The sequence below is a fragment of the Myotis nattereri genome (assembly GCF_964212035.1).
Source record: "Myotis nattereri genome assembly, chromosome: 2".
In the NCBI taxonomy this organism is placed as follows: Eukaryota; Metazoa; Chordata; class Mammalia; order Chiroptera; family Vespertilionidae; genus Myotis; species Myotis nattereri.
The window spans coordinates 159,024,421-159,047,261 of NC_138076.1; the positions used below are offsets into that span (position 1 = coordinate 159,024,421).

Sequence of the window (22,841 nt, forward strand, 5' to 3'; positions counted from 1 at the left end):
TGCAAATAAGTAATCAAAAGAGAGCAAGGATAGCTATACTAACATTAGACAAAAAATAGACTTTAAATTAAAAAAAAGATTACAAGAGACAAAGAAGAACATTATATATTAATAAAAATTCAATAGAGCATGAAGATACAACAATTATAAACATTTACACACTAATAGATCATCAAAACATGTGAAGCAAAAATTTGACAAAGTTGAAGGGAGAAATAGAAGTTCTACAACTATTGTTAGAGGATTTACTATCCCACTCTCAATAATGAATAGAGCAAGCAGACAGAAGATAACTAAGGATATAGAGGACTTGAACAACATAAGACACAATGAGATGTCACAGATGTATGCAGAACATTCTAGACAACAAAAGCATACTCATTCTTCTCAAGTGCACATGGAACAATTTCCAAGGTAGGCCACAAATTAAGCCTCAACATATTTAAGAAGATAGATATTATACATCTCTGATCACAAAGGAATGAAGTTAGAAATCAATAGCAGAAGGAAAATTGAAAAATTCACAATTTTAAGCAACCAACAGGGCAAAGAATAAATCACAAGGAAAATTAGAAAATACTTAGAGATGGATAAAAACAAAAATATAACATACCAAAACTTCTGGAACATAGCAAAAGCAGTGCTAAGGGGGAAATTTATAGCTATAAATGTTTATGTTAAAAAACAAGAAAGATCTCAAATCAGCAACTGAACTCTACAACTTAAGGAACTAGAAAAAGAAGAGCAAATTAAACTGAAACCTAGCAGAAATAAATAAATAATAAAAATTAGAGCAGAAACCAATAAAACAGAACTTAAAAACAATATAGAAAATCAATGAAACAAAAAATTGGTTCTGTGAACAAACCAACAAACTGGACAAACCTTTAGCTAGATGGACTAAAAAAAAAGAGAGACTTCAAATCATTAAAATTAGAAATGAAAGTGGGAACATTACTACTGATCCAACAAAAATAAAAAGGATCAAAGGAGAGTACTGTGAATAACTATATGTCCACAATTGGATCACCTAGATGAAATGGACAAGTTCCTAGAAACACAAAACCTACCAACACCAAACCATAAGGAATTACAAATATGGTTAACCTATCATTAGTAAGATGATTTGATCAGCAACCAGAAATCTAACAAAGGAAATTCCTAGCTTCATTAGTGAATTCTACCAAACATTTAAAGAATAATACCAACCCTTCTCAAACTTATTGAAAAAACTGAAGAGGAGATACACTCCCCAACTCATTCTATGAGGCAGAATTATTCTGATACAAAAGCCAGACAAAGGTACTACAAAAAAAGAAAATTGCAGACCAATATCTCTCATGAACATTGTTAAAAAATCCTCAAAAAATACTAGCAAACCAAATTCAGCAGCATATTAAAAGAATTGCACACCATGACCAAGTGGAATTTATTCCTGGAGTGCAAGGATGGTTCAACATCTGAAAATTGATCAATGTAATATACCACATTGGCAATGAAGGAAAAGGCCATATGATCATCTCAATTGATGCAGAAAAAGTGTCTGACAAAATTCAACATCCTTTCTTGATAAAAAGCACTCAACAAACTAGGAATAGAAAGAAACTACCTCAACATAATAAAAACCATATATGGAAAACCCACACCAAGCATCATACTCAATGTGAAAGACTGAACACTTAACATCTGAATCTAATAAGGTAACTCTGAAAATCAGATTCTCCCTCTTCCCCAGGGTTTGCTGTTGTTTTGCGGGGGGGGGGGGGGGGGGGGGGGTTCATTCGTTATTTGTTGTTGTTTTTGTTTTTTTGGAGATTTTTGTTGTTGCTGTTGTCCCTATACCAAGGATCTGCCTAAAAGTATAAACTTAAGGTCTTCTTGGGTCTTTTCTGAGCCTGTGCCTTTCCCTAGGCATGCATAGTGACTTTCTAATTTCCCTTGTATATGCCATTGTTTTTAATTTTCTAGTCTTTAATGTATGATTCCCAAAAGGGGGAAAAGAGAAAAATTAATTGGGAAAAAAAAGGGCATCAGCCCTTTAAATAGTACATTGTAGGTCATTTCAGACAGATGAGAAGCAGTTTGCAAAAATGGGAGGAAGTGTAACAATGCCACCATCTCTCTGTATGAACCTCTGTGAAAAGAAGCAGCAATGAGCAATCAGAGCAGATCCCAAATATATGGAGGACAGGGGGCTTTTTGCCCCCACCCCTCCTGTCTGGTTCCCACAATCTGTATACAAGCTGTTTTGGGAAAACATGCATAGCTACCTGCCACAAAGCACACTAGTGACAGATGAGTAACTACTACTGTGCTAACAGCTGAAAATGGCCAAAATTAGCTTCAATTTACCTCCCAACCCTCCCCCTGGAAGTTACAAGCCTTCAATAGACTCTAGAAGTCCAAAATATTTACATTAAACAGATTCTGTCAGTATAATTTTATCTAGGTGGGGAGACAGATTTGTTGCTTGCTATTCCACCATCTTCCCAAGAATCTTCAAACCATATTTTAATGTTTAATAAGTTATTAAGCTTGAGTTATCACTTTATAATTTATATTTAATCAAATTTTAGCTCAAAAAAAAGAATCCTGCTAACTTCATTATGTTTGAACCTTTAATTAACCACCTATACACACAGTGTCTTTCAGTATGGACATAGGCCAAGAGATGTTTGCTGAGACAGCTAGAAGACGCAGTTACCAGTTAAGAGGGTCAGATTAAAAAAGAAAAAAAGAGGGACAGATAAAAGGACCATGTTTTCTGAATTCAAAACTCAGATCAGGACTTAACAAAATATTTAAGAATGATTATGTGAAAAATCTTATAAATATATAAAAATTAGCCCTGGCCAAGTGGCTCAGTTGCTTGGAGCATCATTCCATATACCAAAAAGGTTGTGGGTTCAATTTCCAGTCAGGGCACATACCTAGGTTGTGGGTTGATCCCCGGTCGAGGTTCAGACAGGAGGCAACTAATCAATGTTTCTCTCTCACATCAATGTTTCTCTCTCTCTCTCCCCCTTCCTCTCTCTCTCTAAAAAACATATTCTCAGGTGAGGATTAAATATATATATGTATAAATATATATGTGTATATATATATATATATGTATGTATATATATATATATGTATAAAATTTAAATTGCATTGTGAATTTACTGTACTGGCCTTTACTAAAAATAAAGAAAGCCCTGGCAGTGTGACTCAATTGGTGGGGCATCATCCCATTCATGGAAGAGTTGCCGGTTTGATTCTTGGTCAGGCCACATGCCCAGGTTGCAGACTCGATCCCTAGTGGGAGGCACATAGGAGGCAGCCAATCGATGTTACACTCTCGCATGGATGTTTCTCTCTTCTCCCTTCCTCTCTCTCTAAAAATCAATTAACTATTCTCTTTTTTAAATATATTTTTATTGATTTCAGAGAGGAAGGAAGGGGGAGAGAGAGATAGAAACATCAATGATGAGAATCATTGATCGGCTGCCTCCTGCACATCCCCTACTGGGGATCGAGCCCACAACCCACGAGTGTGCCCTTCATCAGAATTGAACCCAGGACCCTTTAGTCCACAGGCCAATGCTCTATCCACTGAGCAAAACCGGCTAGGGCAATAAACCTTTAAAAAATTAAAAAATCTAATCAAAACTGTCCCCAGAAAACACCCAGCTGGTATGGCTCAGCAGTTGAGGGACAACCCATGAACCAAGAGGTCACCAGTCGACTCCTGGTTGTGGGCTCAATCCCCAGTGGGGTGCATGCAGGAGGCAGCCGATTAATGTTTCTCTCTCATCAATGTTTCTATCTCTCTATTCCTCTCCCTTCTTCTCTCACTTAAAATTTAAAAAAAAGAAAGAAAAAAGAATCAAAAAAAACGTATTTTTAAAAAACTGTCCCCAGAAAACTGAACCATATAGTCTCCACATACATGTGGAAAGAAGAACAGAGAGTGGGGTAGGCATTGATCATTGAGTGAATTATTTCCAACTTTCATTCATTAAATGTTTTGATCATAACATCTCAACAAATGTCCTATAAATAAAATCAGTACATTTTTCTTTACACTTAATGTAAATACCAACAGTGGTCTCCTATCAACATTATACAAGGTACCACTTCACAGTTTTCTTAATCAAATATTAAAATAATCATCTATATATATAAAAGCCTAAGCGACCGGCCGACTGGCTGACCAGTTGGTAGCTATGACACGCACTAACCACCAGGGGGCAGACACTCAACACAGGAGCGGAAACCACAGGCATGGAAACATGGAATAGACTGATGAATCTCAAAGGGAAGGGGGGAGGGAGGAGGGCAGGAAGAGATTAACCAAAGATCTTATGTGCATACTAGAGGCCCGGTGCACGTGCACTGTGGGGTCCCCTCTGCCTGGCCTGCGGGGATCGGGCCAAAACCAGCTCTCTGACATCTCCCTAGGGTTCCTGGATTGCGAGAGGGCACAAGCCAGGCCAAGGGACCCCACCGGTGCACAAATCCGTGCACTGGGCCTCTAGTATGTAATAAAAATAAAATCACAAAAATCAAAAACACAAGTACAATGTAGAAAATACAAAAATGTAATTGATTTGCCTTATTCACCGAATGGTTAGCTATACAGATATAATTTTTGCCTTGAAGTTTAAGGCAGTTCCATTTTTCACCAGAGTTACATTTTCTGATAATATACTAGGATCAGCATCTTCTGTCTTATCTGTATTTAATTGATCATTTATGTTTTATACATTTGTGCACCTGAGAACCATATTTTCTTCATGATCACTGAGGCTCTGTAATATAAAATGTCATTGCCTTCATATATTTGAGTAATACCGATGACGGTTTTGAAAGTCTCTGTGAGCATATTTTGCATATGTCTTGTTATGTGGGATCCTTCCAAAAGGTTCATGGTCATTGAAACAAGATTCAAAAACTTCATCAACAGCCTTTTCAGCTACTTCTTTGCTGACATTCCTAACAGCCAGGATAGAAAGAATGGCTCTGTCTCTGACACACGTCTAAAGAGAAAAAAAAAAAGGGTGTGGCTTTAGTTTTATATGAAAATTTAACCATGAAATAATAACATTTTATATAATATCTGAACCATAATCAACACTCATTTTTGCCCTGGCTGGTTTGGCTCAGTGGATAGAGAGTCGACCTGTGGACTGAAGGGTCCTGGGTTCAATTCCGGTCAAGGGCATATGCCTGACTTGCTGGCTCAATCCCCAGTGGGGGGGGCATTCAGGAGACAGCCAATCAATGATTCCCTCTCATCATTGATGTTTCTCTCTTTCTTTCTCCCTTTCTCTCCGAAATAAATAAAAATATATTTTTTAAAAAAAACTTATTTTTCTATTATTTCATTCTGTCATTCCAAAAAAGAAATTAGCTCACTCTAAAAATTATTTAGGTATAAGTAAAACCTCTTTCAATCTTCTCATCCTTTCCAATAACATAAGCAGATGTCATTCTCTGAAGTTCTAGACAGTGCTTGCCAAACAATAACCCCCAGTTGGCAAAATCACAGAAAAGTGGATAAACAAGGTTCTGGTTGGATTTTTAATAAAATTTAAATAAAGGTAAAATATACTTTACTTCTGTAACTCTCTTCCTTTGCATTGAGCAATGCTAAGTAACTTTTCCTTTGAGAGAAACATTATCCCCTGCAAGCAATAGAAAACCACACATATATACACATAGTTTGAAGATGTCTTCATTTTTCAGGGGAAAAACAAATCAAACTTTTTTTGTTGGTTTCTGAGTGTTCTTTGCATGGGTGTTCAAGTGTTCTTTCTAAGAAGATAATTTACCTAATGTTACATTATAATAGACCAGAATTTTTCAGTATTCTAAATATTTTAAGAAATATAAGGTCACGCAGCCAGTGTGGCTCAGTGGTTAAGCATCAACCTATGAACCAGGAGGTCACGGTTCAATTCCCAGTCAGGGCACATGCCTGGGTTGCAGGCTTGATCCCCAGTGGTGGGCATGCAGGAAGCAGCCAATCAGTGATTCTCTCTCATCATTGATGTTTCTATCTCTCCCTCTTCCTTCCTCTCTGAAATCAATAAAAATATATTTTTTTAATTTGAAAAAGGAAAGAAAGAAAGATAAGGTCCTACCATTCCAATTCTTGAAGAGCTTTTACTCATTGTATTTCCCCACAGGCCCAAACGAAAACTCAAAACAATGGCATTTAACATTTTCCTGAAAAATAACCAAACACTGGTTCTGAAGGCTGTGCATCCTGTCAATCATTGATTTTCTCTGCATGTTCCCAGTTTTACTTGGCCTGGTCAGCATGCCCAGCCTGGAGATGCTCACTGATACTGGAATATAAAACAGTGCTTCTCAATCTAAATTACACCAAACACTGATTTTTAAAATAAACCCTAGGCATAAAGGAATAAGGAGGAAGATTGGTACGAAGCCACAACCACAATTGCCACAGAGGAAATTTCTCCCCTTCGGGGGGGTAGTGGTGGTAAAAATTTGTCTCCTGGAGACACAGGGAGATACAAGTATAGATCACAATTGAGATTCACTTCTTTGTAGATGTAATAAATTTCTGTTAAAAGTGTGCAAATTTGCCGAAACCGGTTTGGCTCAGTGGATAGAGCGTCAGCCTGCGGACTGAAAGGTCCCAGGTTCGATTCCGGTCAAGGGCATGTACCTGGGTTGCGGGCACATCCCCAGTAGGAGATGTGCAGGAGGCAGCTGATCGATGTTTCTCTCTCATCGATGTTTCTAACTCTCTCTCTCCCTTCCTCTCTGTAAAAAATCAATAAAATATATTTAAAAAAAAAAAAGTGTGCAAATTTACAATCAGTTACTGTGGTTGATGTTTATGCTTCTTTTTTTTTTTAATATATTTTATTGATTTTTTACAGAGAGGAAGGGAGAGAGATAGAGAGTTGGAAACATCGATGAGAGAGAAACATCGATCAGCCGCCTCCTGCACACTCCCCACTGGGGATGTGCCCGCAACCAAGGTACATGCCCTTGACCGGAATCGAACCTGGGACCTTTCAGTCCGCAGGCCGACGCTCTATCCACTGAGCCAAACCGGTTTCGGCTATGCTTCTTTTTTTAAATATATTTTTATTGATTTCAGAGAGGATGGGAGAGGAAGAGAGAGACAGAAGCATCAATGATGAGAGAGAATCATTAATCAGTTGCCTCCTGCATGCCCCACACTGGGGATCAAGCTCGCAACCTGGGCATGTGCCCCAACCAGGAATCGAACTGTGACCTCCTGGTACATAGGCCCATGCTCAACCGCTGAGCCACGCCAGCTGGGCTGATGTTTATGCTTCTTGGGTACAAAAGCAGAACTCCATTCCCTAACACTCTTCTCCCTCAACCAGGCCCCCACTACCTCCCCACAGTTACTTTCTGTTGCTAGCTCTATTCATTTTCTGCTGCTGCTACCCAAGTTTTTTTTTTAAAAAAAAGGAGAGACTTCTCTTTCAAAGACGCTGGGCCCTGGATCACATGCTTTAACCACATTGCTTCTTCCACCCTTCCCGCTGAGAGCCAGAACACACAGGCCATCCAAATGCAGCCCAAGCTGTATTTACTGGAGGGGAGGCGCAGGGATCCCAGGGCACAGAGACATGTGGCACAGCAGCTCAGCGCCGTATCACTAAGCTGACTCACACAGGCTGAAAGCGTAACAGCCTTACCTAAGGCATTACCCTCTCCAAGCAGCAGGCTCCTCCTCTAGCTCCCATTCACAAGCTCACACCTTCTCTTAGTTCACTGGATTTTCTTCCCTCCACCCTAGAGATGAGTGACTCTTCGCTAGAGAACCAAGGGTCTCTCTGTTGTTGTTCCAAGCCTACCCTTTTTTGCATCTACTATCCGGTTGGAACTGCTATCCTGATGCTCGTGACCCTCACAAATCGGCCCAGCACGCTCTTTCCACAGAAAGTCTCCCACCAGCCTTTCCCTAAGTGTGGGCTCAGAGCCCCTTGGCTGCTATGGGCAGAACTGCTCACATTCATTATCAGTCCATCGGTTCCATGCTCCTCTCCCCATGTCCATCTGTGGCGGATAGATGTATGACATGATAGCGAAGCTCTCTAACAGGATGATCTCGCCTCTAATTTCCTTTTGGGGTTTTGTTATTCGTTTTGTTTAGTTTTGTCTACAAAACCCCTCTCAGCTCAGTTTATCACACATTGTATGCGGGAAATGTATTTATACGTTTTATGTTGACTGTAAGTAGTAGAGCGCAGGACACGTATTAATACGTTTTTTATAGACTAGCGGTAGAATGCGGGTAATGTATAAATACGTAAACTAAAGTTATCGTAATTTTACTGAACGTTGCCATTTGCGCAAAAAATTAGCAAAAATGGCCCGCGCCACCTGTTAGCGCACAATAAAAACTACCTGCAAACAATGTGATCATATTCAACCTGTATTAATCCAAAACTTTGCTATGACGTCATACATCCCTCAAAGGCGCACTAATACACCGCCATAACCTGTGCCGCAGTGAAGTCTCTTCTGAAAAGTATTACTTCTTTATCTTGAGAATACAGTGGTAGTTTAAAAATGTAAGCCCAGGACTGCTAGGGTAACAGTAAGACAGGCTGTGATTTCACTTCCACTCCTTATCTACCCCATCCACAAGTGTCCCAGGAGCGAGATCATAATAGTTCTTCTCACTATTAAAATCTCTCAGTCAGGCACACAGCTCACCCATAATTATAAAACAGAACTAAATTCCATCTCTTTGGCTTAAACGGTATACAGTTTGTATTCATTTCATGTAAGTAGTTCTTCCAAGTTTCAAATACTAAATGTACTTCTCATTTCTTTATTCATTATTTCCACTCTTAGACTCTTAAAGATAAGTGACTTCATGTTAGTTTTTACCTGATGGTGTTGTTTTAATCCAAAACGTAGCCTGAATATTTCATTCACAAGTGAGCAGTCTCCACTGAGGTTAGCAGCTCGAATCTATCACACAGACAGAAGGCAAACGAAAAGAAATAAGTGCCCATGCTCTATACCTTTATAACAACCAATCTTTTTAATTGTAAAAGAATATATAAAAGTAGCATGCTTTTCTGAGATCAGAATAACTGTTAAGACTTTTTTGAAAGAATTTTTTAAACTCTATTGACTCCAGAAGTTCTTCAGGTAAGAAAGAGAGCAGCTATCCATGAGCTATGACAGACACTGCCAAAGGCACTGGGCTGGGTGTGCATGACAACCTGAAGTTAGGACATATTTTCTAATTTACTACATTTTTTAAGTAAAAAGCAGCTTTAATAGATGAAAAAAATCTTGGAACTACCCACATAGATTCTACAGCTAACCTGGCCACATTTTTGCTAATTCATAGCAAACAGAATGACCCACTTCATGTTACTTCACAATAACACGGTCTTATTCCTCTGAAGAGCTCAAGGCACTTACACATTTTAGCCAACAGGCAGTAAGTCTCATAATACCCGAGAGAGACCTATTTAAAAACTCAGGATTCACCAATGAACAAAATAAACTGATGAGCAAAAGAGAAACACAGGCAGGGATACATGGAACAGACTGACAGCTGTCAGGAGGGACGGGGCGGGAGGGGTTAAAAGGTTATATTAAAAGGTTATATTTAATACAATACTGGATGAAAGAAGGTGAAGGGATTAGCCAAAGAATATATATGCCTAGCCCACAGACACAGACAACAGTGTGGTGATGGCCAGAGGAAAGGGGGAGCAGAGGATGGGTGGAGATGGGCAATAGGTGAGGGGTGACATCTGTAATAGTGTCAACAATAAAGTCAAAAAAAAAAAGAAAACTCAGGATTCAGTCTACTCTCCAAATAATGAGTTATAATTAGATGCAGTGAGGCTGCTTATTAATTTAAGGGAAAGAGAAAATAATCTAAGTTATAAAATATAAGCTTGAAGTTTATATTAGCTTTTTAACTTCTCAATACATTGCATTCTTTGATTAATGAAATGCAAGTATGAAATACTTATGTCTCTCTAGGAATATATTTATATTTATAAGTATATTTTTTAGAGCAATCCAAAGTGCTTATTGATAAATATCTTTTTATGCTTTACTCTAGAGCAAGAAAGGATCTTTACCTATAGAAAGCAGCACAAAAGCCAATTAGGGACCCTGGTTGTAAAACTGCCTCTTTCACTTACTGAAGTATGGAATCTAAACAAGTGCCTCACTTTCCACAGATATTACATGAGGATAATAGTATCCGCTTCCATGGGCTGTTGTAACTATGATCCACAAACACTTTCCGTGCCGACAGCGCTCTCGCAAACATGGAGAACGTTCCTAAAACCCGCTGGATTTTCTGTAAAAAGTGGGACGAGCATAAACCCCACAAAGTAACAATACAAGCCAGGCAAGGATTCTCTGTGCACAGGGAAAGCGGCATTACGACAGGAAGCAGTGCAGCTGTGGTGGGCAGACTAAGCTGATTTTCCACAAAAAGGCTAAAACTACACAGAAGTTTGTGCTGAAGCTCTAGCCAGTTAGCTCAGTTGGTTAGAGCATTTGTCCTAACGCACCAAGGTTATGGGTTCAATCCCCAGTCAGGGCACATACAAGAATCAACCAATAAATGCCTAAATAAGTGGAACAACAAATCAACGTTTCTCTCTCTCTCTCTCTCTCTCTCTCTCTCTCTCTCTCTCTCTCTCTCTTTCTTGGGGCGGAGGGGGGAGGGTAAAGGGGGCCCATGGGGGGAAAAGGGGACATATATAATACTTTCAACAAAAAATTTTTAAAATAATAAAATCAATACATTTTTTAAAATTTGTTTAAAGAAGATTGTGCTGAGGCTTGAATGTGTTGAGCCCTACTGAAGATCTAAGAGAACACTGGCTATTAAGAGATGCAAGCACTTTGAACTAGGAGGAGATAAGGAGAGACAGGGCCTAGTGATCTAGTTCTAAGCTTCGTATTTTGTTTTATTATGTAACAATAAAATCTTGAGGATATGTTCACTTCAAAAAAAAGAATCCACAAACAGAACAGTGTTTGGCACATAGCCCTCAGTAAATGTTAACTGCCCTTAATTTTTTTGTTATATAGTTTATTCCATAAGAAATAGTTTATTATAATTAAAGTTAATTATTATTATTAGGATTTAAAAGGTTATATTTAATACAATTCTAAAAAAAATACTTAAAATTTGTTATGTCTCAAAAATTTGTATTCAATAGTTAGAAACAGAAATTCAAGACTAACATGGAGCTATCACAGTAAGAGAAGGAGTATCCTATATAATAAAAGCCTAATATGCTAAGTGTTTGGTCGTCCAGTTGGCCGTTCAACCAATCAAAGCATAATATGCTAATGTTGTGCTAAGTCTGTTCAACCACTCACTATGATGTGCACTGACCACCAGGGGGCAGACAGTTGACCAGTCGACCAGTCACTATGATGTACACTGACCACCAGGGGACAGACGCTCCAAACGGTAGGTTAGCTTGCTGCTGGGGTCCAGCCGATCGATTGGGACTGAGCAAGACAAGCTGGACACACCCTGGAGCCCTCTTTCACTTACTGAAGTATGGAATCTAAACAAGTCCCTCCCCAACTGGCCAACCTCCTGCGTCCCTCCCCAGCCCCAATCGTGCACCGGTGGGGTCCCTCGGCCTGGCCTGTGCCCTCTCACAATCCAGGACTGCCGGGAACCAATTCCAGCATGTCATAATTTTAAGAGTTTCATCAAAAGGTTGATGAAACTTGGGGATTCAACAGGGTTGAGTCACACATGTAGTCACCTGTTGGGAATGGCTAAAGGCATTTCCCCAAACCTGAATAGGAAACTGATTGTGGCTGCCAGACAGTTAAAGGGCATCTTAGTCTACATGTGATTGCCTCCTACTGACCAAACACCTGAACAGCCATAGGCTATTCCTCAAACTGACAATGCTTCTGTACCCTTTGAAACCTTACCCTTTGAAGTGTATTATCTCCACCTTGCCTCAGGACAAATTGTGTGAATAAAAGCAAGGGTCCTAGACAAGGAGGGAGTCATAAGTTCCTTTAGCTGAAGGTCCTCTGACCCCCAATGCCTTTCAAAAATTTACATTAGTCTCTGGATTCCTATGTCATCTACGCACAGCCGTTTCCAGATTCCTGAACCCTTCTTGATGCTGGGACAAGAACCCTGGCACAGGAGGGAGAAACTAAGATGGCGGCATAGATAAACACCGGGAAATAGTCGCCTCCCACAACAATTGAAAATTAGCCCAAAGGACGGAGCAAACATCATCCAAAACAACAGGAAGGCTGGCTGAGTGTAATTTCTACAACTAGAAGAAAAGAAAAGCACGCTGAGAGCCAGAGGAGCTGCGGAGGCTGAGTGCAGAGGTACGCGGCGGCTCGCGCGCGCGGAAAGGGGGTGGCACCTGAGGACGCGGCTGTCTTTTTGAATCACAAGCTCCCGACTGCTCTGATCTCCGGTTCCGGGAAGTCTCTGGGGACCCAGGTCTCATACGGGGAGAGGCTGCTCTCTCAGGTGGCAGCGGGCGAACTTGGGGGCAGATTTCCCTCGGAGGTGCTTGCAGCCATTGCCGGGACACTGAGACGCGCGACTCCGGGCGCGGAGAATCAGCCATAGCTTCTTTCTCGGGCCTTTTGCCTCCCTGAGACCCCGCCCCACCCGGGCTGCGGCAGAGGCTTTTGCATGTGAATGCCCCAGAACTTTGCAACCTGATAATTACCTAACTGCAGCCGGGCCAGCCAGACCCGGAACTTCCAAGAGAAGGCCCAAGGCCCCACAGCGGCTTGCATTGCTTCACAGCTGAGCCTCTTCGTAGTTCCTGCTGTGTGGCCTCAGGCAGGGGCTGAATTAGCACCTCCTTAGATCCAGGAGCCACTGTACCCAGTGGTCAGAGGGGGACCATTCTCCCACTTCAGACACAGCTGCTTCCCACAGCCAATTGGCCTGGAGGTCAATTCCTCCCAGTGATCCTACAACAAGCGAGGCACCAAGAGTGCACCAAGAGTGTCCACCCCGGGTAACTGGGGAGGCTGAGCCACTGGGCCCTACAGGACACCTGGCGCACAGGCCACTCTATCAACACAGGGAAGCAGCCAAAATGCGGAGACAAAGAAACAGGTCACAATTGGCAGAAACGGAGGAGGCCAGACGACTGGATATAGAGTTCAAGGCCACGTTTATAAGGTTTGTCAAGAATTTTATGGAAACCGCCGATAAATTTAATGAATCCCTCAAGGAGTATGGTGAGACCATGGAGGTCATGAAAAAGGACCAATTAGAAATTATGCATACACTGACTGAAATAAAGAATACTTTACAGAGCTCCAACAGCAGACAAGAGGATCCCAAGAATCAAGTCAAAGATTTGAAATGCAAAGAAACAAAAAATACCCAACCGAAAAAGAAAAAAGAAAAGAGATTCAAAAAATATGAAGATAGTGTAAGGAACCTCTGGGACAACTTCAAGCGTACCAACATCAGAATTATAGGGGTACCAGAAGGAGAGAGAGGGCAAGATATTGAAAACCTTTTTGAAGAAATAATGACAGAAAACTTCCCCCACCTGGTGAAAGAAATGGACTTACAAGTCCAGGAAGCGCAGAGAACCCCAAACAAAAGGAATCCAAAGAGGACCACACCAAGACACATCATAATTAAAATGCCAAGAGCAAAAGATAAAGAGAGAATCTTAAAAGCAGCAAGAGAAAGACAGTCTGTTACCTACAAGGGAGTACCCATCCGACTGTCAGCTGATTTCTCAACAGAAACCATGCAGGCCAGAAGGGAGTGGCAAGAAATATTCAAAGAGATGAATAGCAAGAACCTGCAACCAAGATTACTTTATCCAGCAAAGCTATCATTCAGAATGGAAGGTCAGATAAAGAGCTTCACGGATAAGAATAAGCTAAAGGAGTTCATCACCACCAAACCAGCATTATATGAAAAGCTGAAAGGTATTCTTTAAGAAGAGGAAGAAGAAAAAGGAACTCTTACCATTTGCCACAGCATGGATGGAACTGGAGAGCGGATAAATACCACAAGATCTCACTTATTTGTGGAATATAATGAACAACATAAACTGATGAACAAGGACTGATCCAGAGACGGAGAGGCATTGATTGGACTGTCGGGCCTTGGAGGGAAGGTAGGGGAGGGTGGGGGCAAGGGGGAAAGATCAACCAAAGGACTTATATGCAAGCATATAGGCCTAACCAATGGACACGGACAACGGGGGGGTGAGGGGGTGAGCGGGGAGAGGGGGGGTAGAGGGTACACATATGTAATATCTTAATCAATAAAAAATATTAAAAAAAATAAAATAAAATAAAATAAAATAAAAATAAAAAAAAATAAAAATAAATTAAAAAAAAAAAAAAGAACCCTGGCACAGGACCCCTCGGGGGATGTCAGAGAGTCGGTTTCAGACTGATCCCTCAGGCCAGGCCCAGGGATACCTCTGGTGCACGAATTCGTGCACCAGGCCTCTAGTGTTTAAATAAAATACTTTAATAAATAGTTCAAACACAGTGTTCTGCAGTGGGGGAAAGATATCGTTTACAATAAAACTCACCTCTGAGCAGGCCAAATGTCTGACATTGGTGAACCAGTCGACATGAGCACGACAATGATCAAACGTATGAATGAGCTCGTGGGTGACCACTCTGTTCATATGGGCCTGATTACGGATATTATTCTGGCACAAAACAATCTAGGAGGCACCAAAATAAGAGAAGTTCAGTTATGTCTAAAATCTACTCTCATTTCATGGATGCCATCCTCTCCCACACATGAGGGGGACTTACCTGCTTGCATTGCCTCCACCCACTTTTCTCCACTGACCCCACCACTCTCTACCGTCAAGGTCCAGTATAACCACATGCTCCATTAAGCCTTCCCAGTGACTAACTTCTCCCCTCCCTCCTCTCTGGACTATAACAGCACTTAGATTGAGGACACGTATTCACACACTGTCCTCCTGGGCTGACTGTGTCAGTGTGTCTTGGACTCCACAGCATTGTATTTAGAGTGTGGACTGCGGAAGAAGCTGACAGATTCAAATTCTAGCCCCATTCCTTACTAATTCGATGACCGAGGGCAAGTTTCCTACCTTCCCTGTGCCTCAGTTTCCTCAACTATGAAAGGAAATCATTACAGTACCTACCTCATAGAATTATGAGAATTCAATGAGAATATAGTTAAAAATGCTTCTGATTGAGGTTCTGAATGAGCAATGAATCAACAATGAATGACCACCACTGTCCCACTCTACTAGAATTGCCAGAAAAAAAAATGCTCAGAAAGACCTTCAGAAAGAAGTGCAAAAAGCCCACGGCACACTGAGCAGGACCCTATAAGAATAATAAAGACATGAGAGATCCTAATCATAGTTACCATTCAACATCCATTTATTCAACTGATATTTATGGAGACCTTTTAGCAGATTTATAATCTACTAACGGAGATAGAAATTAATCATTATTTACCAAAATGTTTAAATGCATGCAACGACAGCTGTCATGAAGAAAAACCCAGGTTGGCATGAGTACCTACAATGAGAGAACCTGGCCTGGTCTGGAGGCTGGGGAAGGCTTCTCTGCAGAAGGAATGTTTAAACTGGGATCTAATGGGCGAATGGTAGGTAAATTTGAGGAGGGGGGAGGGAGCATACCAGAGAACACCGAGGGAAAGGGCATGGGGAGGGTGGGAGGAACAGAACGTTTGAGAAGCAGGCTTATGTTTCTGAAGCACAGAGTTTGAGGTGGTGGGCATCAGATAAGGCTGGGGAGGTCAGCAGTGGCCAAATAACTGAACGCCTTGCCTTTATCCTGAGAGCAGTGGAAAGTCACTGAAAGGAAGTAGTGAAATGGGGGGTGCTTTGGTTTTATTTTGTTTTTATTCCTTTGACTGTAGTTGGTAAAACAAGAAGATGACCAAAACTGATGCAGAGAGACTAGCTGAAGGCTAGTGAAGTACTCTAGGCAAGAGGTAATGGGACCTGAGCTAGGATAGAGGAAGCCAACAATGTTATCTAGGAGGTAAATTAGATAAAATTTGGTGATGGGCCCGGCCGCCGTAGCTCAGTGGTTGAGCATCAGTCTATGAACCAGAGGGTCATGGTTTGATTCCCCGTCAGGGCACATGCCCGGATTGCGGGCTCAATCCCCGATGTGGAGCATGAGGGAGGTGGACAGTGGGTGATTCTCTCTCATCATTGATGTTTCTATCTCTCTCTCTCTCCCTTCCTCTCTGAAATCAATAAAAATATATTTTTTAAAGAATCTGGTGATAGCCCTAGCTGGTTTGGCTCAGTGGCTAGAGAGTCAGCTTGCAGACTAAAGGGTCCTGGATTCGATTCTAGACAAGGGCACATGTCCAGGTTGCGGGTCCAATCCCCAGAGAGATAGAATCATTGATGTTTCTCTCTCTCACTCTCCCTTCCTCTAGTAAATCAATTTATTTTTTTTTTTAAATATATTCCATCGATTTTTCACAGAGAGGAAGGGAGAGAGATAGAGAGTTAGAAACATCGATGAGAGAGAAACATCGATCAGCTGCCTCCTGCACACCTCCCACCGGGGATGTGCCTGCAACCCAGGTACATGCCCCTGACCGGAATCGAACCTGGGACCCTTCAGTCCGCAAGCCGACGCTCTATCCACTGAGCCAAACCGGTTTCGGCTAGTAAATCAATTTAAAAATATACTAAAAATTTGGTGATGGATAGAATATGGAAAGGGAATCAGAGGTATCAAGAATGATACTGAATTTCTGGTTTGTATAATAGGATAGATGGTGGTACCATTCAACTGAAATATGCAAAACTAAAAGACCAGGTTGGGTGGGGTAGGGGATGGTAAAAATCATCAATCTGAAAAAAAATAATAATTAATCTGGACTTGGACAGGTCAGATCTGAGGTGCCTTTAAGGCAACCAAGACTGGGTATTAAGTAGGCACTTGGATATACAAATGTGGAGTTCAAAGGAGAGCTCTGACCTAGGAAAATAAATAAGATCCCCTTGGCAGAGTATAGAGTCAAAAAGAAAGGCTCTAACACCAAGAATTAAGGGACTTCAACATTGAAGGGCTGACAGAGAAAGGTGAGCTAGCAAAAGAACTACCAGAAGAGTGCTGTACACCAGGCACCATGGGGAGAAAAGTGTTTGGCATGACCTGCTAATGTCAAATGTACGCATACCATATGACCCAGCAATTCCACTCCTAAATATATACCTTGCAGTAACTTTTTGCACATGTGCACCAGGAGAAAAGTTAAAAAATATTCACAGCAGCGTTGCTCAAAATAACAAAGTTGGAAAGAATCAATATTAGATAGGGTAAACTGTAGTACAGACACACCATGAATACTATCCAACAGTGAAACTAAATAAACCAAAAGTATACACAGCAACGTGGAAGAATCTCACAATGCTGAACAAAAGAAATGTTGCAGAAGATGATATACTGTATGATTTCATAAAACTACGAAGTATTACCTATAACTCAAAGTATTCCATGAATCAACCTTAAGAGCAGGCAACTAAATAACACATTGTTGGATGTTTAAGCAATTCAGAAAGCAGGGGGTGAGTACCACAAGAGTTAGAATAAGGAAGGAGAGATCATGTGATCTAAGAGGGGCACACGGGCTTCCAAAGTCCTGGCAACGCTCTCTCTCTCACATCTGGGTGGCAGTTGCACAAGTATTCATTCTTTATTATGACCAAAAATGTACATATAGGTTTTTTCCTCTCTGTATAAATGAGATGCTTCACAATACAATTTTAATTTAAAAAAAAATGTAAGAGGGTGCTCACTGTGTTCAAAACTGCTGAGAAGTAAGATGAACGTTCAAAATATCCACTCTATTTAATCCTAGGGGGGCAATGAATTTACCAAGACCCAATCTGAGCGCTATAGGTATTGTGATTACTAATTTACAAGTGAGGAGACTGAAAATAAGGCAAAAACTTGCCCACGCCCCACAGCTAATGAGGCTTAGATACAATCATTACTCATGTTTTACAAATGAGAAATCTCACTCCCCTCATCAAAATTGTCAAAGGTGTATATCACTGCTCACCATGTAAAGGTGAAACTCTTTAGCTTAGCATTCAAAGCCTCCCACCACATGTCTTTCCTTCATTCCAATCCTATCTCCCCTAATTCCCGTGTAATCCTGCCCTCCAGCAAACCAGACGACATGCCATTCCACAAATACACCTTTTTCTTTCCCAACACGCCACCTCGGCTCATGCTTCCCCTGTGTGGGCAACAGTCTTTGTCTTCTTTGCCCTGAAGAGGCTCTATAACCTCTAGCTGCATCAGTGGGCACCTTTCAGTCAATCATGTCACTGCCCCATTGTGGCAACCATGCCCACCTAAAATACTCTAACCTGCCTCCCTTTGTGTCCTGGCCTGTGTTCATGTCTTATCTCCCCTGTGAAGAGGTGAGCTCCTTAAGAGTAAGGACCATGACTAATTCACTTTTTTGAATCCCACACCCAGTCTACCGAACGATCCCCAGCATGGGGAAGGTCCTCAGGAGAAATGGGAGGAAAGAAAACAAGTTGGCAAAAATGCCTACCTGAGACACAGACGCATCAAAGCCTCCACTGACATTCCCATTACAGTCTTCACAAGAAAAGTGTCTTTCTCTGTTAACGGCACTAAAAGGCAAGAAGGAATGGGAGACGATGTCCAGAAGCAGTGTGCACGTGGCACAGGGAGCTGCCCTGGGCCAGGACGCCCGCATCAAATCCCCTCCACACTGACACACAGGAAGCACCGGGAAAGCAACTCAACACCCTCAGGACTCAGCCTTTTCATCTGTAAAATAAGGATATTACCTCTGACATCTATCCTAGTTCAAATTCTATGAACGTTATGATTCCACAGAGCATTTGGTCAACTAATTAAGACCACACTGGAAATATGATGGGGTTCCTGTCCTTGGGCCAGAATGGTAAGAAGTGGATCAAAAGTCACTTCCCTTAATACCCTCAAAGTTAAACAACACCTGGACAGTTCTGACATAACCAGCTGAGATCTGTTCTGCATTTAGGAGAATGCTGAGGCTGGCATAGTGGGAAAGCCAGGTTTAGTAATTACTTACAAGAAAGGTTTTAAGTATTGTGTTTAATAAATAACCAAGGTGAACGGTAGAGCCAGAGATATAGAGTTAAAGCAGATGTCTGAAAAGCATAAGGCTTGTCTGGAGAGAATGCAGCCAATCACTACCATCTACCATATGGAAAAGGCTTTGTGGCCCTAGCTGCTATGGCTCAGTGGATAGAGCGTCCCACTGCGGACTGAAGGGTCCCGGGTTTGATTCCAGTCAAGGGCACGTGCCGGGGTTGCAGGCACAATCCCCAGTAGGGGGCATGCAGGAGGCACCGATCCATGATTCTCTCTTATCATTGATGTTTCTATCTCTCTCTCCCGCTCCCTTCCTCTCTGAAATCAATAAAAAAGTAATTTTTTAAAAAAAGAAAGAAGAGGCTCTGTGGCTAAAGTGAAATATAAGTGGTTCCACTGTTTGGGACTTTGTTTTCAGCAGGCAGAACATAGAGCAGCACTTCAAAAAGATTTACTTACCAACCAGAGCGTTTCATGGCATCAAGCAGAAGTTTGACATATGGATCTAAAAAGATATTGATTCGATTATGTATGCTAATTGAATAAACAGCCAATTAAATTATCCAAACAGCAGTATAAGATATTATCAAAAAGCAACTCACAAATCTTAATGAAGTTATACTATATTAAAATACGGTGGTTTTTGTTTTTGTTTTTAAGACAGGCTTAAATTAACATAAAAGCAAGACTTTAATGAAATGAAGCACTGATACAAATACCAAGATGGGTGCTACCAAACATCTTAGATGATCTCAAATATGTTTTTAAAGGCCATTTTAGTTAAATGATCAAAGACTGAGGGCATTTTGGGCCATAGCCATAGGAGCAAACAGCAGCATAGCATCCAGATTCAGAGACACGCAGGAAGTAGCCCCACTGCTGTCCATCGGGTCAGACCACACTGCAGCTCGGGTCCCAGACTGAGTACCACACTCCACGGGACCTGCCAGCTGAAGCTCTTCCTTGAGGGAAGGCGATTAGCACAGCACAGGACTATGTTCAGCAAGACGCGAGAAAGGATTTGTGGACTCGGAAAGGAGAAAAATAACTAGGACCACAGTAGCTTCAAGGATTTAAAGGGGTACCGTGTGGGAATAGATTCAGTTGCTATTTCTTAAGAGGATAGCACAAGGACCACGGGGTAGAAGTTAGATGGGGCAAATTTCAACTCAGTATGAGAAAGGATTTTCCCCAACAATTAAAGCTTTTGATACAATAGACGAGTAGCCTCAAAAAACAGAGAGCCGCCCTGGCCAGCTGCTCAGGGGCAGAGCATCAGCCTGGGGACGGAAGGGTCACACAATTTGCTTTGAAGAAAAAGAAAACAAAAATCTCCCATGAGGCTTGGTTTCTCCAGTCACCCCAGCCTCAGGTATAGAATTTCAAAGCTGTAGGTTGAAGCTTTAACACCACCAACAGGTTCTCCCAGTAGCCCTCCCTGTGGAAGGCTGAGGCCTGCTCATTCCCACGGGGGTTCACGTCCAGCACCTCACATCCTATCTCAACTTTTTCCTCCGCCGCTTGGCTCTTCCACTGCAAGAACATCTGCCCTTTATTCAGCTCCTGATATGCTGGCACTTTACATTCATAAAATCTATTCCTCACAACCCTACAAGAGGTATTCTTAGGCCTCTCCCGCCCCTCCCCTTTCTTCTTTGCAGATAGGAATAGCGGGATCAGAGAGTTAAATCGCTCTTCTACACCTAATGGAGAGGGACCAGAATTTGAACCAATGTCTAATCTGCATCCCATGTTCTTTCCACCGGGTTCCACTGAAACATCTTAAAAGCAAGGTCTTTAGTCATTTTGGTATTTTATTTTCCCACACCAGAACCTAGGAGGTACCCAATACATACTGTAAATACAATGTCATTATTCCCTCTACTCCCCTTCCTCCACCCACCTCCCTTGATTCCCTATATGCTGGTAACTCGTTGGAAAACCTTGGGGTGGATGGGTTTTTTATTATTGTTGATTTGAGAGAGAAACACAGAGAGAGAGAGAGAAACACTGATTTGCTGTTCCACTTAGTTATGCATTCATTGGTTGTTTCTTGTATGTGCCCAGACCCGGGATCAGGATCGAACCTCTGCTTTGTTGAATGGGGATGATGCTCAAACCAACTGAGCTACCCAGCCAGAGCCAGGTGGCTGACTTTTGAACTGTGACTGGCCAACTATGCATCAGTAACCTCGCTTTAGGACAAGTACGTTTGAGACTGATTTCTAAATGTGTCTGAAGGAAACTTGTCAATGTATATAAGTTAAGAACTCTCTAGTGCAAGGCCCTGGGAAGACAGGCACTGGTGGGCAGGTAGCTGTGTCCTTACTGAACCCACAGCAGTGGCTCGTAACCGTTTTGGGTCGTGGCGTCTTGAGGATATAATGAAGCTATAAACTCTCTCCAGAAAATGCACTTAGGGGCATGCACACGCGGTTTCCCAGTCCATTTCAGGGGTTCCTGCACTCTGCAGCCCATCCATGTACGAAGGCTACAGGCCCCTTCCAACGAAGGGCAGGTTTGTAAAACTGTCGTTTTTGCACTGCCAGCAGTAAGCATGCCTTAATTAAGTGGCTCTTCACAACTCCGCTTCACCTTATCAACAATAAAAAATATATTTAAAAAAAAACAACACTGTGCTTCACCAGACCTGAAGTCCACCTATTGCTGCATAACTTACACAAAATCAGATTATCTGTCAGACCAGTGAGTGTGACCGAAAAGGGCAAACTCCTACCCCGCTTCCCCATTCATCCACAGGCAGAAAGAGGGCCTCCTTTATAAGGGCCCCCCACCACCGCCCCCATAATGCCCACCCAGCCCGGTCTCTCCGCTGAGCTGCCCAGAACCCGGGCCGGGCCGCCCTGGGGCTGACCCGGAGCCCCCGCTCTCGGCGCCACCCGCGGCCCCAGCCTCCCGTCGGCTCCTACTGGTCTGCAGCGTCTTCAGGAGCATGAGCTGGCACTTCTGGTCGTCGGCGAGGAAGCGGGCGAGGAAGCCCTGCTGGGGCTGCTCCGGAGCCAGCTGCTCGGGGGAGGCTTGGCCCGCGGCGCCCGGAGCCCCTGCCATGCCATCCGCGGACCCGGCGCCGCTCCCTCCCGCCTTCGGCGCCCGGGACGAGGCTAGGAAAGGTGGCCAGCCCCGCGCCAAACCACCGCCAGGGCCCTCCTCCGCCGGGCGGACAGAACGCGGGGCGGGGCCTGGGCGGGGCGCGGGGCGGGGCCTGGGCGGGGCGCGGGGCGGGACGAGGGGAGGAAGCGGGGAAGGGCCTAGGCGGGGGCGCGGGGAGGGGCCTGGGCGGGGCGCGGGGCGGGGCGCAGGGAGGGGCCTGGGCGGGGCGTGGGGCGGGGCGCGGGGAGGAGGCGGGGAAGGGCCTAGGCGGGGGCGCGGGGAGGGGCCTGGGCGGGGCGCGGGGCGGGGCGCAGGGAGGGGCCTGGGCGGGGCGGGGGGCGGGGCGCGGGGAGGAGGCGGGGAAGGGCCTAGGCGGGGGCGCGGGGAGGGGCCTAGGCGGGGGCGCGGGGAGGGGCCTGGGCGGGGCCTGGCGGGGCGCGGAGGTGGCGTCAGCTTTGTCGGCTGAACCCGGGAAGCTGTGGGCCGAGTCCCCACGAGCGCCGTTCCGCAGCCGCCTCCTCGTGGGCGACCTTGGCCAGTCAGTCTCCTGCTCCCTCGAAGGTGTCCGCCGTCCTCCCTCTCCCCGTAGTTGCCCC

At 43.3% G+C, this 22,841-nt stretch overlaps 1 protein-coding gene across 1 annotated transcript; it reads right to left on the bottom strand.

Annotated features, from left to right (window-relative positions):
* Positions 1-4,558: 4,558 nt before the first annotated feature.
* On the bottom strand, positions 4,559-22,303 carry ATP23 (ATP23 metallopeptidase and ATP synthase assembly factor homolog). The gene is made up of 6 exons (XM_081115262.1): positions 22,065-22,303; positions 19,594-19,639; positions 18,584-18,665; positions 14,568-14,705; positions 8,890-8,973; positions 4,559-5,018 (listed from the first exon to the last, which is right to left on the bottom strand). The coding sequence occupies exons 1-6, from the start codon at positions 22,201-22,203 to the stop codon at positions 4,815-4,817; spliced, it is 693 nt and encodes a 230-aa protein (XP_080971388.1). The 5' UTR covers positions 22,204-22,303; the 3' UTR covers positions 4,559-4,814.
* Positions 22,304-22,841: the final 538 nt, after the last annotated feature.

Bases quoted from the DNA above. Each gene is read 5' to 3' on its own strand.
- ATP23 (XM_081115262.1), bottom strand. From the start codon at position 22,203: ATGGCAGGGGCTCCGGGCGCCGCGGGCCAAGCCTCCCCCGAGCAGCTG. The intron at 8,974-14,567 runs GTGAGTTTTATT...TCTGTGTGATAG, and splicing joins GACATTTGGCCTGCTCAGAG to ATTCGAGCTGCTAACCTCAG. The intron at 5,019-8,889 runs GTAAAAACTAAC...TTTTCTCTTTAG, and splicing joins GATTAAAACAACACCATCAG to ACGTGTGTCAGAGACAGAGC.